The sequence below is a fragment of the Diceros bicornis genome, chromosome 33, assembly GCF_020826845.1.
Source record: "Diceros bicornis minor isolate mBicDic1 chromosome 33, mDicBic1.mat.cur, whole genome shotgun sequence".
NCBI lineage: Eukaryota > Metazoa > Chordata > Mammalia > Perissodactyla > Rhinocerotidae > Diceros > Diceros bicornis.
Window position 1 is genome coordinate 25,405,422 of NC_080772.1, and position 16,077 is coordinate 25,421,498.

Here is a 16,077-nt window from a genome sequence, read left to right on the forward strand (position 1 = left end):
GTGCTCTTTATGAAGCAGCATCTGTCTCTTGTGAAAAGTTGCAGTGCTTGTTGCAGAGCATCTTAACTGCTCGCGCAATCGGCTTGCCTCATTTCCTCTCTTCCCGGTACCGCTCAATGTTTACTGATAACTAACCACGCCCCCCACCCCCGTCCTCGGGCCCTTCCCCCACACTCCATCCCCCTCGCACCTGCAGGGTTGCTCAGCTCTCTTCGATTTTGATACCATTCACAGAAGGTCCAGGCGTCTGCCGCCAATACTCAATTCTGAGACCATCTTTGTTCCTCCACGTCCCCTCTGCCCCCGCACCCTTCTTCTCGCTCTCCTGCTCTCTCTCTATCCGCCTGTCCTCCTTACTTGCTTTCCCGTGATTAAATTCAGGCACCTTTCCAGGAACGCTGAAACAGCTAAATAAAGTTCACCCTCTGTTTACTGGACTGTGAAACGAAGGGAATGTAGGGCCGAGACTCTCACCATTGCCAGTTGCTCAACTAGGGACTGTCGTGTAACAATGTCCACAAAGAGAAAACAGATACAGGCGACGCGTAGTTGGTTGACCTAATTAATGAGTTGCCTGAAAGACATTTTTAGTTGATTTGGCAGATGAAAGTATTGCTTTTTACGGACTGTCCTGTGTTAACTTTTTGCAAAAATTTTTAAACAAACTGTTTTGGTCGTAATAGTAGCTCAGGATAGAGTGTGGTGGGGAGCAGAGGCGACGGAGTGAGAAGAGGAGACTGTAGGCCCATTTTCAGTCTTACCTTTCCTCCTTGACTTCAGAGGTGTTGTTTTCTCCCCTTCTGTCTTCCCCTTTTCTTTATTGCATTATCCCTCCCTAAAGGATCACTATGTTAGTTGCCTAGAGAATGATTAGAATTTTCTATGGGAGGATACTGAGCTAGCTAATGCCAGATTTAGGGCTAGAATCTAGTCTAGGACTATTTATTTTTGGGGAGGGCAAAATTTTACTTTACTTTAAAATTTTATTTATTCATCTAATGAACATAATACATGCTTATTATAAAAAATGCAGAAATTGAAGATAAGTTTGTTTTTTCCATGCGCTTTTTACATAGATCATACTGTGTATATATAGTTCTGTATTCTATTTACTTTCCAACTTTACAAACCTCAATAACGAAAACTTCTGTAACCAAAATCTCAACAAGCATCATTTTTAATGTCTGTGTAGAATTACTTGGCTAAATATACCATGATTCACTTAAGTATTTCCTTAATGTTGGACATTTACCTTATTTCCATTTTTAAATTATTCTAAGTAATGCTGTGTTCAGTATCTCTGCAGAGATCTTTGACCATGTTTCTGATTTTCTTTAGAATGTGAATATTTTAAAAGATCTTGATTATCTGTTGACAAATTCTTTTCCAGAAAGATTCTTCCAGTATATGCTTTAAACTAGTAATGTATAAAGAAATATTTAAGGTTATCAACATACTAGCTTTACCAAAATTTTTCTTTTCTTTTTTCCATCATACCATTCAGCCCTTAAGCTCACCTTAAAGGAAGGAAAGGGGCCTGGTGGATGAGAGGAAAGACAGGTAAAAAACAAACAAAAATTACATACAGTAATGGTGGCCACACATTCTACAAGTGATATCCATTTCTCAATTTTTCTATCAGCCTCCATCTTTAAAGGGAACCTCTCAGATGATATGAATGGGGAATCAAGGCTTATTTTTTAAACAGCCTTCGTAGCATTCTAAAATCGCACTCAAGTAGTTTATATCCAACGAATGCCTCTAAATTACTAGAATTGGGAAGTCCATTTAACCATGAATAACAATTTCATAGCATAGAGTTTTCAGAATATGATCTCATTTTAGCTATTTAGAAACCTTGAGAAGCAGACCAAATGTTATTATTTTCATTTCCTCACAGTATCTGTAGGGAGAAACTAAACAGAAGATAAAAATTCAGGTTCTCTCAGCATATTGTTGAAGTAATCAAACAAGATGATTACACTGAGATGGCTCTGATCCCTTGGTAGCCTCTTAAGCAAACCAAAACCTAAGCCAGAGTCAATTCCTGTAAATGTCACAAAAAAACCCCATGTAAGCTGTAGCCAATCAAATAATTTCCTGGCTTTGCAGTGTGCATCTTCTCTATAAAAACTTTGCCCCTAGCTCCTGTCAGTGGAGCGCCCATAATCACTTCCAGTTTGCCACTGCCCAGTTCGAATAAATTTTTGCTCAAATAAACTCAAAATTTTTAATATACCTGTTTATCTTTTAACAATAGTGAAGAAAAATACTCTTTAGACAAACAACAAAATGTAAATATGTATCAGGAAAATAATGGATAATGTTTGTAGTGTGAATTACAGTTAAGAGTTTTTAAAATGTAAATGTGAGATAACTTTAAGAAAATTAAGTTATTCATAAAGAAGTAGTGTAATTTTATCCTTCTGGATACCCAGAAAAAAGTAGACAGGATTTGGAGTTGCCAAGGTGATATTACTTTAGACTATTAGTCTGTTCCTCTTGTAGGCAAATAACATGTTGAGTCAAAAACATAGTTCCGAAACAGTAAAAGCGTGTCTCTACTAGGGATGCCCACCCTTCAAGACAGCTGAACCTGAAGCCTTTAGGCATTCTGAGGCCAAATGAATTATGCTGTCTTTTGGGCTTCTGTAGCATTTTGTAAATTGGCATATTTCAATTGCATTACAGCATTATATATTATCTTATGTTCAGGTGTTTCCTCCGCTCTGTGAATTCCCAGTTTTATCCAGTATCTTTGTATCTTCTGCGCCTTAGGCCTGGCAATAGACGCTGGTTACTTCCTTCACAAGTCACCAGCGAATGTGTATATGGATAGCGATGATCCCCGAAGCCAAATTCGACACGTATCAACATTACACAAATCAGTTCCATTTATTTTCTACCAAGCCCAAGGGTTGGATTAAATTACCATTCACTTTTGTTCAAATCGTATAAAGTATTATTCCTCTGGGCCCACAGGCGAGAATCACTTTCTGCAAAGAACAGAGTTTTCTGGGACTAGAAAACGACGCCCACAAGAATGACAGCTTTAACCCTGGCTTCCAGGCTTTGTCCTTCGTGCAGGGCTCTCCCTCTGTCCGTCCACACTGTCGTCAGGCGCGCCGAACCCCGGAGAGAGGAAGCCGAGCGCAGGCCGGGCGCCCGCGGAGCGGCCGGCGAGGGGCGGGCCGGCGGGCGCAGACCGCAGCCCGCGGCAAACGCGCGCGGAGACGGCGGCCGGCGGGCCGCGTGTTCTGCGCACGCGCGGCGGGCCTCATTCGGCCGCGGTCTGGGGAGGAGCCGGGCGTCAGGGGTTGCCGCCGCCGCCGCCGCTGCCCCTTCTCTCGCGCGAGATGCTGCTCCTGGCGTTGGGCGGCCCGTGGGCGGCCGGACTGCGGCTCGGCGGGCAGAGGACGGCGCCGTGGGCGGTCACCGCGCTCCGGGGCCCGGGGGCGGCCGTGTCGCGGGCGGCCTCCTGCAGCGGCTCCGCGGGGCCGGGCGGCGGCGGGAGCGCGTGGCTGCGGGGAGCCGCACGGCTGCTCCGGCGGCCGGGGCCAGCGCAGGTCGGCCGGCCGAGGGCTCGCGGGCGGGGTGGGGGCGGGGTGGGCGTGGGCGGAGCGTCGGGCCCGGGGAGCCCTCGCCCCGGTGTCTCATGGTTGCAGCGCGGAGGGAGCGCTGCGCGGGGTCGCAGGAGTAGCAGGCCTCGGCCCCGGGGACAGGCCCCGCGAGGCCTGCAGTAGCCATTGCAAGGGAGTCGTGTCTCTGCGCGGTTGCAAGCACTTCACGGCTGCTTTGCAAATCCAGCCGGTTTGTGATGACTCTCTACCCTTGAGCGGAAGCTCGAAAGGGTTAATCTGCAAAGAAATTAGGTGCACCGCCGGGAGGCCGCACTGAACCCGGATGACCTGACTCTGAGTTCGTTCTATGTTTTAATAGGCGGCTCTATATTTAGGAATTCCGCTGCTCTCTGGAGGAAGGGGATGGAGACGTTAATCGTCTGCTTTTAATCTGAATAAATTGTCGCCTAATCCTCCCCTGTAAAATAACAGGAGCAGCAAATCTGGTTGAAACTCGGAAGAAATTCGAGAAATGGGAATTAGAATCTAATTAAATTTCGGCATACAGGAATTAGGCATGCCTTTTTTACGTTTCGAAGTGTGTGTACTGTGAAATTCGTTTTCAGACTTTCAGGGAACTCTTGTTCCCATGAAATTTGATGTAGGATTTCAAGTACAATTTTTTTCCTTATTAAGAGGAACAAGGGATGCAAGGGGATGGATACAAGGCCTTTACAGAAATAGTTAATTTTTTTTTTAAATACTAGCTATGGTATAAATATTTTAGAAGTGTTAAAAATGGTCTGGACCTTAAGTAAACAATCTGAATTTGCAGTGTTTTATTGTAATTACCTTTTTAAAATTTATTTTTCTGTTTTTTATTTTTTTTGCTGAGGAAGATTCGCCCTGAACTAACATCTGTTGCCAAGCTTCCTCTTTTTTGCTTGAGGAAGATTAGCCCTGAGCTAACATCAGTGCCCGTCTTCCTTTATTTTGTATGTGGGTTGCAGCCACAGCATGGCTTTATGAGTGGTGTAGGTCTGGGCAGGGATTTGGGATCAGAACCCGGAACCCAGGTGTCTGAAGCAGAGTACAGCCAACCCAACCCCTTTGTCCCTAAATTAATTTTGTTTTTATGTTTTGAAAAGCTAATGCATTTAAATGTTGAAGACAAATTGAACTAGAGTGATGTTTTCATTAAGAGTGGAAAAGAAGAAACTATTCTGCTGAATTTTTGCTTGTTCCAGGTCACACTTTATCTGAAAAGCTTCGAGCCGGAATACAAATCTGTGTCTTCAAACTCCACCTTAGCATGTGTCTGTTTGTGGCTGGATTTAAGGAAAGCAATTCTGTTAGCCAGTTTGATTTCTTTAGCACTGTGGGTTTTTTGGGAGAATTCCTTAAATCACCTGTAACAAGTTCTCTTTTACTCTTCATTATATTTTTTTAAAATAACCTTTAAAAAAAATTTAAAAGTTGGTCTAAAATGCAATTTATTGTGTACTCACGTTGTAATGGTCTCTGTTTCAATAGGTACCTGTTTGTTGGGGAAGATGTGTTCGATGCTTACATACACAATGTGAAAAATCAGAAGATGGAAGACTGATTTATACCGGGAATCTGGCCCGAACAGTATTTGGTGGGTAATCAGAAGTGAGGATATTTCATTTTAATTGTAAAAAATGTTCTTAGCGTATGTTACCTGTTATTTTAGCACCTCTTAATTACAAGACGTAAGGAAAATTAGATTATAATTTTTTGTTGTTGTGGCCTGTTGATCTCAGATTTAGAGATTTGCATTTTTAGGAGATTTTAAAAAGATTCTTGAAGACTGTATTATGACTTTGTGATCTTATGGCTAGGTGCTCAAGCTTCCGTCCTGTGGTCACCTCTCAGGATGTTTAACAACAAAACAGAACAAAAAGTGTATATTTGTGTAGTGTTTGAATATGCAGAGGAAAAAAATGGAAGAATACCTCTTAAGACTAGTTTTTTGGGGAAAATAGACGTTTACTTCATATATTTTTAAATTTGGCAGGTAAAATGAGCATGTAATACTTCACAATTCAAAAATATATTAGTTTGGGGCTGGCCCAGTGGCGCAAGCTGTTAAGTGCGTGAAATCTGCGGCGGCCCGGGGTTCGCCGGTTCGGATCCTGGGCGCGCACTGACATACTGCTTGGCAAGCCATGCTATGGTGGCATCTCATAAAGTGGAGGAAGACGGGCACAGATGTTAGCCCAGGGCCAGTCTTCCTCAGCAAAAAAAGAGGAGGATTGGCAGATGTTAGCACAGGGCTGATCTCCTCACCAAAAAAAAAAATATATTAATTTTACATTTTTTCAGGTCACCTTAGAATTTTCAACAAACATGTTTATTTAGTGGCTTTTCCAGGTGGTAGAGAGTTATCCCGGAGAAGGAAAAGACAATGTATTAAGTAGCCACAAGTTTAAAGCTCTTTCCTTATGTCATAATTTACATCATATGGAATAATTTAGTAGGGAAGGTCAGAAGAATTTAGGTCTGGGATTTGTTCAAGTTCCCTCAGGTTGTATTTTATTTTGCTAATCTTAAAAAAAGTATAACTTGAAATATCTGGAGGATTACTTTATAGCCAGGTTGGCCACAAGATTTCAGCACTCATGTTTGTGTTTGTGTTTTTGATCATGCTAGTGTCAACAGATCATCTAAAATTTACTCTGGAAATCTGTAAGTTCTTAAGAGTATGTTTAAAGTACAATTTTAGCTACTTAAAACTTTTTGGGGATAAGGACTGATTATAACCACTATTGAGTAGAGTTCTAAAGTTATTGGATAATCAATTTTGTAATTTTATTTATGTATTTATTTTTTCCCCCAAAGCCCCAGTAGTTAGTTGTATGTATAGCTGCACATCCTTCTAGTTGCTGTATGTGGGACGTGGCCTCAGCATGGCTGAAGAAGCGGTGCGTCGGTGTGCGCCCGGGATCCGAACCCAGGCTGCCAGCAGCAGAGCGCGTGCACTTAACCACTAAGCCACGGGGCCGGCTCTGGATAATCAATTTTGGATGGTTAGAAATTTCCTCAGAAGTCAATACATGAGTAGGCCGTTGAGCCTGCATCACATCTCTGGCCTGGGATACCTGGATTGATGCCACTGAGATGTTAACAGTGACCCCCATGGTACCCTTCCTTCTGAACACACACACTGTTCCTTCAAATGCAGGGAAAGCTTACCAATTTATTTCGTGTTCCCACTTGACTCCATTCTGGAAAGAAGAGAATATGAATAGAAATGAATTTTGGTGTAGGTAGGATGTAATATTTGGGGAAGAGCACAGCTGTCCATGGTATTCAAAGTTCTAGAATTGTAACTGGTAGAGGAATTTAACGTTTGAGTTCTTTCAACGTAATGATAATAGAAAGTCACTCGATACACTTATCAGGGATTAATATTTTTTCTGTGTAGAAACCGAAGGGGAAACATTTTTTCTGTGTAAAACAGAGGGAGGGACGTTAAGGTAGAGGTACCATCCTTGGAGGTTCTTTAAATTATCCAGTGGGTCCTAGTCTAGAGACATGTGAAGGGCATTTTAGTTGGCAGTTCTTGTTAATTCAGCAACAAATAATTACCAGTGTCATAGTGTTCGCCATGCATTGTGTCAGGGACGTTACTCAAAGATAATGCAGGTCATGTCCTTCAGGATCTTAGTGTCTGGTAGGACAGATAAGATGAATACATCATAATAATCATAATAAGTAACTTACAATAATAGAGAATAGATTTGAGTTCAGAAGGCAGATGTATAATTTTTATTTTTATTTATTTTTTATTTATTTATTTTTGTGAGGAAGATCAGCCCTGAGCTAACATCTGTTGCCAGTTCTCCTCTTTTTGCTGAGGAAGACTGGCCCTGGGCTAGCATCTACCATCTTCCTCTACTTTATATGGGACGCCACCACGGCGTGGCTGGACAAGCGGTGGTTTGGTGCACGCCCGGGACGTGAACCTTTGAACCCTGGGCCACCGCAGTGGAGCGCGTGCACTTAACCGCTGCGCCACCAGGCTGGCCCCAGATATATGATTTTTAGATTAGAGAGCGAAAGAGGACAGAAAGGGTCTCATCAGGATGGCGTTTCAACTGGGCCTTTTAGGATGAAGAGAATTCAAACATGAAGAGGTGTGAAAGAAAGGTGTCCAGGCACAGAAGTAGCATGAAGATGGGAAAGCCTAGAATATGTTCAGAAAATAGCAGTTACCTCAGTGCAGGCAAAATCAAGTATATGCATGTATTAATTTCCTAGGGCTCTTATAATAAATTTCCACAAACTTGGTGGCTTAAAAACAACAGAAATTTATTCTCTCTCAGTTCTGTGTTCTGTGGAACACAGGTGTGGAAGTCTGAAATCAAGGTGTCGGCAGGGCCATGCTCCTCTGAAGGCTTTAGGGAAGAATTCTTGCCTCTGCCAGCTTTTGGTAGCTCCGGGCAGTCCTCTGTGTGCCTTGCCTTGTAGCCACATAACTCCAGTCTCTGCGTCCTCTTTCCCACAGCCTTCTCTGTGTCCCTGTCTGTCCTTTGTCCTTATAAGGACACTCTCGTTGGATTTAGGCACACCCTAATCCAGTAAGATCTCATCTCAATTTTTAATTGTCTATAAAGACCCTATTTCCAATTAAGATTACATTCTAAGGTTTTGGGTGGACGTGAATTTTTGGGAGACATTGTTCAGCTGACTACCATGTGACGAAAGTAGTGGGGGAAAAAGAGGTAGTTGGAAGCACTGAGGAGGCTTTTATACCGGAGGCAGCTTGGTCCCCACTGTATCCCATGTGTTCCAGAGTCATAGCAGCTACCTGTGGGAGGAAGGAAGGAATTATTTCTCAATTACTGATGCAAGATAATTAAGCCTTCAGCCAACAGCAGTGTATGCGAGTGTCTGCTTTGTTACAGCCTCACCAACAAAGTATATCGTCACACTTTCGGTTTTTGCCATTTCTGGGGGAAACTATCTCACTGTAGTTTTAATTGCATGTTTCTTATTATGAATGAGGTTGAGCATCATTTCATCTGCTTAAGGCCCATGTGCATTTTTGTTTCAGTGAACTGTCTGCTTGTATTTCTTGCGTGTTTGTGTATAGGGTTGTTGGTCTTTTTCTTTGATGTTCTAGAAACCTTTTATGTAGTGGGGATATTAACCCTTTGTGATATAAATCGCAAATATTTTTCTCCAGATTTTTCCTTTGTGATGTAAGTTGCCAATATTTTTCTCATTTGTCTCTTTACTTTGTTTATGGGGTTTATGCCCATGTACTTTTTATTTTTGGTGAGAGAGATTGGCCCTGAGCTAACAGCTGTTGCCAATCTTCCTCTTTTTTTTTTTAAAGATTTATTTATTTATTTATTTATCCCCCCCAAAGCCCCAGTAGATAGTTGTATGACGTAGCTGCACATCCTTCTAGTTGCTGCATGTGGGACGCAGCCTCAGCATGGCCGGAGAAGCGGTGAGTTGATGCGCGCCCGGGATCCGAACCTGGGCCGCCAGCAGCAGAGTGCGAGCACTTAACTGCTAAGCCATGGGGCCGGCCCCAATCTTCCTCTTTTTGCTTGAGGAAGATTGTCCCTGAGCTAACATCTGTGCCAATCATCCTCTATTTTGTATGTGAGTCTCTACCACAGCATGGCTTGATGAGTGGTTTAGGTCCACGCCCGGGATCTGAACCTGCAAACCTGGGCTGCCCAAGTGGAGCGTGCTGAACTTAACCAGTACGCCACCGGGCCGACCCTGCCATGTGCGCTTTTAATGTAATCAGATTTATCAGTCTTTCCCCCTGGTTGCTTCTGTATTTTGAGTCATAATTAGAAAAGTTTTTCCATTCTCATATTATAAAGGACTTCATGGATGTTTTCTTCTTATACCTCTATAATTTTATTTTTTACATTTAAATCTCTAGATTATTTGGAATTTTCCTGGTATATGTATGAGGGATGAACTGAATTTGATCTTTTTCTATATAGCTATCCAGTTGTTCCAACACCACTTTTTCCCACTTATTTTAGATTATACCTTTATGCTATACTACATTTCAGTATGCAGTTAGGTTTATTTCTAGATTTTCCATTTTGTTCCATTGATCGATTTGCACCAGTACCACACTATTTTAATTATAGAGTCTTATGTTTTAGTATGTAAATCCTCCTTGTTGTTGTTGTTTTCCTACTTCTGTTCTTCCAAATTAACTTTATAATCAACTTGTCTGGGATTTCGTCTATTTTCCAAACAGATGGTACTTTTATTGGGATCATGTCAAAATTATACATCGAAACTAAGAGAAATTTACAGTTTAAGTAATTTTTTTTTAATTGTGGTAAAATATACATAATGTCAAAATTACTATTTTAACCGTTTTTAAGTATACTGTTCAGAAGCCATTGGTTTTTAATCTTTTCTAATGTGATACAACAAAAATGTCTCACTGTTTTACCTTGAATGTCTTTCCTTGGTAAAAAAGTTGAATACCTTTCTCATATGTTTCTTAACGACTGGTGTTATTTTTTTGGTAATTTGCTGGGCACATAGCCTGATAAAGTTAGCCCCATATTTGAACATTTTATGTTGAATATGTGCAAGTGCCTGTTAGTAGAGAGTTTCATTTGATAATCTGATGACTGAATCAACTTTTATGGTATTCATAAGGATCTTTGAGTAGTATTAGATCTTTTATTGGAGAACTGAGGCAGAGGCCAGTTAACCCTAAAGCAGGCTTCCCCCCTGGAGAAGCAGTGCAGTGTGATGGCCAACGGCACAGACCCCAGAGGCAAGTTGCCTGGGTGTGAGTTCCAGCATTGCCGCTTGGTAGCTATGTGACAAGAGCAAGTGCCTCATTTTTCTCATCTCTTAAATGGGGGCAATGATGATGATAATTATACATCTGTCTCATAGGGCTTTTTTGTAGATTTCATGAATAAAATATGTAAAGTGCTTAAAACAGAGCCTGGAATGTAATAAGCAGTATATGTGTATTTTGATTTTATTGTTGTTTTGATAATGATATAGTAAGAAGAAAGGTGGAAGAATTGGATAGGTTGATTCTTTTATAACATGTAAAAGTAGTAATCCTCTCCTATGTTTTTCCTATTCAGGTGTGAAATGTTTTTCCTATTCTACAAGTTTGATCAGCCTTGCATTTCTACCATACATTTTTGCTCAAAATAATATTATATTTGGAAGTCTGCCTCTGCAAATCTTATTTTATGGCGTCATAGGAAGTTTCACAGTGATCACTCCAGCTCTGCTTCACTTTATTACGAAAGGCTATGTCGTTCGGTTGTACCATGAGGCCACAACAGACACTTATAAAGCCATTACTTATAACGTTGTGCTTTCAGAGACCAGTACAGTGTTTCACCAGAATGACGTGAAGATTCCAAACAGCACACATGTGTTTACCACATTTTATGCTAAAACAAAATCCCTGTTAGTTAATCCAGTGCTCTTTCCAAACCCTGAAGACTATAACCATCTAATGGGTTATGACAAACCATTCACTTTTGATATGGAAGAAGCCAGTGAAAAGAAACAGCCTCAAGATGAGAAATGAGTCTGCTGTTTTTGTGTTTGTGCTTCAATGCAATTTATGTTTCAATGTATAATAATAAAATTGCCTTTACTTTTGTTTTCTGTCAGTGACTCTTAAAAATAATTTGAAACACTATCAAATTTTAATTTTCAGAGAATTATGTTTCTTTATAATAAAATAAGCTGTGTTTGAAAAACAAAATATGTAATATTCTACTATTTGTCTTAAAACGAATATACGTGTACACGCTGGCATATACATGGATGATTTTATATAGGTGTGGTTTTTATATAAGTGATTTTATATATAAGTGCCTGTCAGCTGGGGATTGGATATTAGAAGCAAACAGGAGAGTTGTTTTTCCTTTGTGTTTGGATTTTTCTAAGTGTATAGATATTATCTTTTCCCACATTAAAAACTCTATTTTTAAAACTCATGAACTATGGGAAGCAGTGTTAATCTGTCTCTTTTGGTTTGGAGCACAGGTTTTGGCCTGTCTTCTCGGGCATAGTTGCCCATAGTGGGGATCTCCCTGTCTGGTCGAGTGTGGTTAGCTGTAGGGGTAATAGTGACCTAAGTAGTGTTGTCTTCTGACCAGTGGTGTAGGTCTGCACCTGGGATCTGAACCCGCTAACTTGGGCTGCCAAAGCAGAGCATGCTGAACTTAACCACTATGCCACCAGACCAGCCCATAAGTAGTGTTGTCTTGAGTGGTCTCATTTGTCATTCCATGTGTGCTCTCCTCCCTTAGTGCACCCTATCAGAGTAGGAAAATCATTTGTACTAAAAAGATGGACAGTACCTTTTATAAAATAGCAATCTCTTAACTTTATCGAGTGTTGATAGTTTAAGGTGTTTACCTCTAATTGTAAAATGAAAGTTGGTTCTTGTGAAGGATTTTCAGCCAGAAGCTAAGGCCACACATCATGCTATTTAGATCAGGAGATACTAAGTGCCTGGAGTGTGCCAGAGGCACAGTTAAGAACAAAACACCGGGCTGGCCCCATGGTGTAGTGGTTGAGTTTGTGTGCTCCACTGTGGCGGGCCGGGGTTCATGGGTTCAGATCCCGGGTGCGGACCTACGTCACTCATCATACCATGCTGCGGTGGTGACCTGTATACAAAATAGAGGAAAGATTGGCACAGCTGTTAGCTCAGGGCTAATCTTCCTCAGCAAAAACCCCCCAAAAAACGACACCCACTCTGTTTGGAGCTGCCTAACGTGTCCTGTTGCCTGCCAAGATGGTAACTCTAATCTGTACGGCTTGCCTGTGTATGAGGCAGGTTGATGGGAAGCAGCAGGGGCATCACTAGTTCCTAGGGAAAGATGGTTCAAGTCTGAAGCTGCTAGAAGTCGATAGGAGACAGCTTGAGTGAGGAAAGTGTTCATCTTCCTGTGACCCAGAGCCTGCCCTCTCCTGGGAGCAGCCAGCTTGTGATCCTAGCAGTGGGTGGGCTCTGGGTCTCGGGAAGATGAACAGGTAGTACCATCTCTCTCCTTAGGTTGGGCCTCTGCCCGCCTGCTCCTCTGTCTTGTGTCACCTAGATACATACCTGTTGCTATCCTAGCAGTTAATGTGATTTATATCTTTCTCTGAAAATTATTCCATGATCAAATGCTCGTTATCAAATAGAAAGTAGAAACAAGAAGAAATCACTCCTAGAAAAAAACGGCGTCGTTAACATTTTGAAGTTTCCAAAGGGTCGATTTCCTCGTAACTTGTTTTGAGTCCAGGATATCTTTTTTTTTTGAAGGTCCTGTATCCGTGTAGCCATTTTCTCACCTATGTACTGGTGTGAAAAACCCATTTTTATTAGTATCAGAATAACTTTTCAGAAGACAGCTTGGTTGTTTAGGAAAAAAAAAAGGCTTAAAAGACTGAGAGAGAGGATTTCTAAAGGGCGTGGTCTGGAGTGAGACTAAGATGTAGACAAGGATCAGCATGCATAGGATAACACGATGATTCATTACTGAAATAGCGGAAACACCAGTCCGAGATGAGGAGAAGTATTCGCACATCTCTCCATGACACTTCACCACCGTCACCCCAGGCAGAGTCATCCCACTTTCTATGAGAAAGGCATTGAGTCAGGTTTTTTTGAGTCTCAAAAGGCAGGGTGCCCGGCTAACATCTAGGTGACATCAGATAATATACCCTTTGACAATTAATTGTACTGTACTGTAATCCTTTTTCTCAGTGGAGATTTCATTATACTGAAAGACTTCAGCTTTTAGAAGCAAAAGTAACAAAATGGCGGTTAGGTATGAATAATAGCCTTAGCTTGGACACATTTGTTAAAATTGTATTCTTATTTTTTCAGAATACTTTGTACTTTTGTTGTTGTTTTTCTTTTCACTGAGAATTTCAAACATTCAAAAGTAGGAGAGTGAACCAACATGACTATCATCCAGATTCAACAATTACCAATTTGTGATCAATATTGTTTCCTCTAGACCCTAACCACTTACCCTCTCCTTTTATTTGGAAGCAAATCCCAGATGTCATAACATTTCTTAAGTAATTAATTTTGTAACACTACAAAATAACGACTTAAAAAATGTAACTATAATACCATTATAATACCTAAACTGCCCCCCTCAATGTTATCAAATATCCAATCTTCAAATTTCCAATCGTTTCATAACTTTTTTCTCCACATTTTGTTTGGATTAAGAGCCAAGTAAAATTCATACCATATTCACAAACTGTTGAAATGTCTTTTAAGACTCTTCTAATCTATGGGCCCCTCCATTTCTTTCACAATTCTTTTCTTCCCCTGCAAATTATCTGTTGAAGAAACTGAGTTGTCTTGATATCTTTTCATGGTCTGGATTGTCTGATTGTATCCCCAAGGCATAGTTTAACATGTTTCTCTGTCTTGTGTATTTTCTACAAATTGGACTTGAGGCTTCATCAGATTGAGGTTTGATTATTCTGGACAAGACTAAGTCATAGATGATGTTTGTATTGATTATCTATCATTGCATAACAAATTGCCCCTCAAACTTAGAGGCTTAAAACAACAAACACCTGTAATATTGCACAGTGTATTGGTCAGGAATTCGGGAGTGGCTTAGCTGAGCGGTTCTGGCTCAGGTTCTCTCATGAGGTTGCAGTCCAGATATTAGCTGGTGCTGCTATCATCTGAAGGCTGGACCAGGCCAGGAAGCACTGCTTCTAAGACGGCTCACTCACACGGCTGACAAATTGGTGCTGGCTTTTTGGCATGAGGCCTCAGTTTTTGACCACATGGATCTCTCCTCAGGGCTACTTGCTTCCCCCAGAGCAACTGATCCAGGAGAGCAAGGTGGAAGCCACATGTCTTTTATGATCTACCTTAGAAGTCACACATTGTCATTGTGCAATATTTTATTAGTTACACAGTTAGCCTTATTCAGTGTTGGAGGGGACTACACAGGAAGTTGCGTACCAGGAAGTAAGGATCATTGGGAACTATCTTGGAGGCTGGCTGCCACAGTGTTCATCCATCAAGAGGTACACAATGCCTTTCTGTCTCTCCCTTTGTGATGCTCAATGCCTAAGTCCACTAATTCATTAGATGTTGCAAAATGGTTATACACTACTATTCCTTTTTCGTATATTAGCTAAAATATATCTCAAAGTAGAGAAAAGAGTAAGAGATGGCAAGGGAAACTTGCCCCTCTCTATTATTTGGTTACCGATTGTTCCGTTTTTATAGAAATGTCAGGATAAATGCTTGATTCTTTCCCTTTATTTACCAATCTTCAAAATAGAATTGATTTCCCAGCATCAACTGATGGTTAATTAGACTTAAAAAAATTATTATGAGCTCATGGATTTAAATATATTTGATGTGTTTCAATTCATTGCAGTTACTATCTTATTGAAGTTCGTATAATCTACAGGTAGGCTGAATAATGGCCCTGCAAGATGTTTATGTCCTAATCACCAAAAGCTGTGAATGTTACATTATACAGTAAAAGAGATTTTTTAGATGGATCTTGAATTAGGGAGATTATCCTGGATTATCCAAATGATTCCAGTGTAATCACAGGGATCCTTATAAGAGGGAGGCAGGAGGCCAGAGGAGATGTTAATGTGATGTTGGAAGCAGAGGTGGTAGTGCTGCACTTTGAAGATGGGAGGCAGGCAAGGATTGCAGCTCTTGAAGCTGAAAAAGGCAAGGAAACAGATTCTTCTCCCAGATCTCTAAAAGGATCCAGCTCTGCTGACATCTTGACTTTAGCCCAGTGAAAATGATTTTGGACTTGTGACCTCCAGAACTGTGAGAGAATGTATTTGTATTGTTTTAAGCCACAAGTTTGTGTTTATTTGTTACAGCAGCAATAGGAAACTAACAACGCTGTCTTTGATCAGTGGAACCACCTTCAAATTGGTTATCTAATATGAGAAGATGTTCTGGGTTCATCTTGTACATTTTTTGCCCCAGACCTGGAATTAACAATTTCTCCAAAGAGTCTTGGTTCCTTTGATTAGGAAATTGTATTTTGAGACCCCTAAGGGCGTTCATGGGTTTTTCCTCCTTTTTTTTTTTTTTCACTTGTAACGTATATTTTTAAATTGTCAAAAACATAAATTTACCATCTTAACCAATTTTAAATGTACAGTTCAGTAGTGTTAATTATATTTACATTGAGGTACAACAGATCTCTGGAACTTTTTCATCTTGCAAACCTGAAACTCAATACCCGTTGAACAGCAACTCCCCATTTCCCTGTCCCCCCATGGGTTTTTGCCTTTTTAAAAATGGGACAGTAGCACAGTTCTTTAGTGAAAACTTTTTACCAACATATGATTATTTTCCTCTAAACGTGTAGATTTTTAGGTCCTGACTCCACACCATTTTTGGCTACTAATCCCAAACTATATCTTATAAAGGATTTCAAGTACACAGCATCTAAAAGATTAGCTGTTTTTCTAAAACGGACCGAGAATTTTGAAATGAAATACACGC

General features: G+C 40.9%; 1 protein-coding gene across 1 annotated transcript; it reads left to right on the forward strand.

The window, feature by feature from the left end:
- The first annotated feature begins 3,331 nt into the window (after positions 1-3,331).
- On the forward strand, positions 3,332-11,213 carry TMEM70 (transmembrane protein 70). The gene is made up of 3 exons (XM_058528897.1): positions 3,332-3,566; positions 5,094-5,199; positions 10,682-11,213. Exons 1-3 carry the CDS (start codon positions 3,357-3,359, stop codon positions 11,137-11,139), a joined length of 774 nt encoding a protein of 257 aa, XP_058384880.1. The 5' UTR covers positions 3,332-3,356; the 3' UTR covers positions 11,140-11,213.
- The last annotated feature ends 4,864 nt before the right edge of the window (positions 11,214-16,077 follow it).

What these genes read in the sequence shown, in the direction of transcription:
- TMEM70 (XM_058528897.1), top strand. Translation starts at nt 3,357, where the DNA reads ATGCTGCTCCTGGCGTTGGGCGGCCCGTGGGCGGCCGGACTGCGGCTC. An exon ending in GGCGGCCGGGGCCAGCGCAG is followed by an intron (nt 3,567 to 5,093) that starts GTCGGCCGGCCG and finishes CTGTTTCAATAG; the next exon opens with GTACCTGTTTGTTGGGGAAG. An exon ending in TCTGGCCCGAACAGTATTTG is followed by an intron (nt 5,200 to 10,681) that starts GTGGGTAATCAG and finishes TTTCCTATTCAG; the next exon opens with GTGTGAAATGTTTTTCCTAT.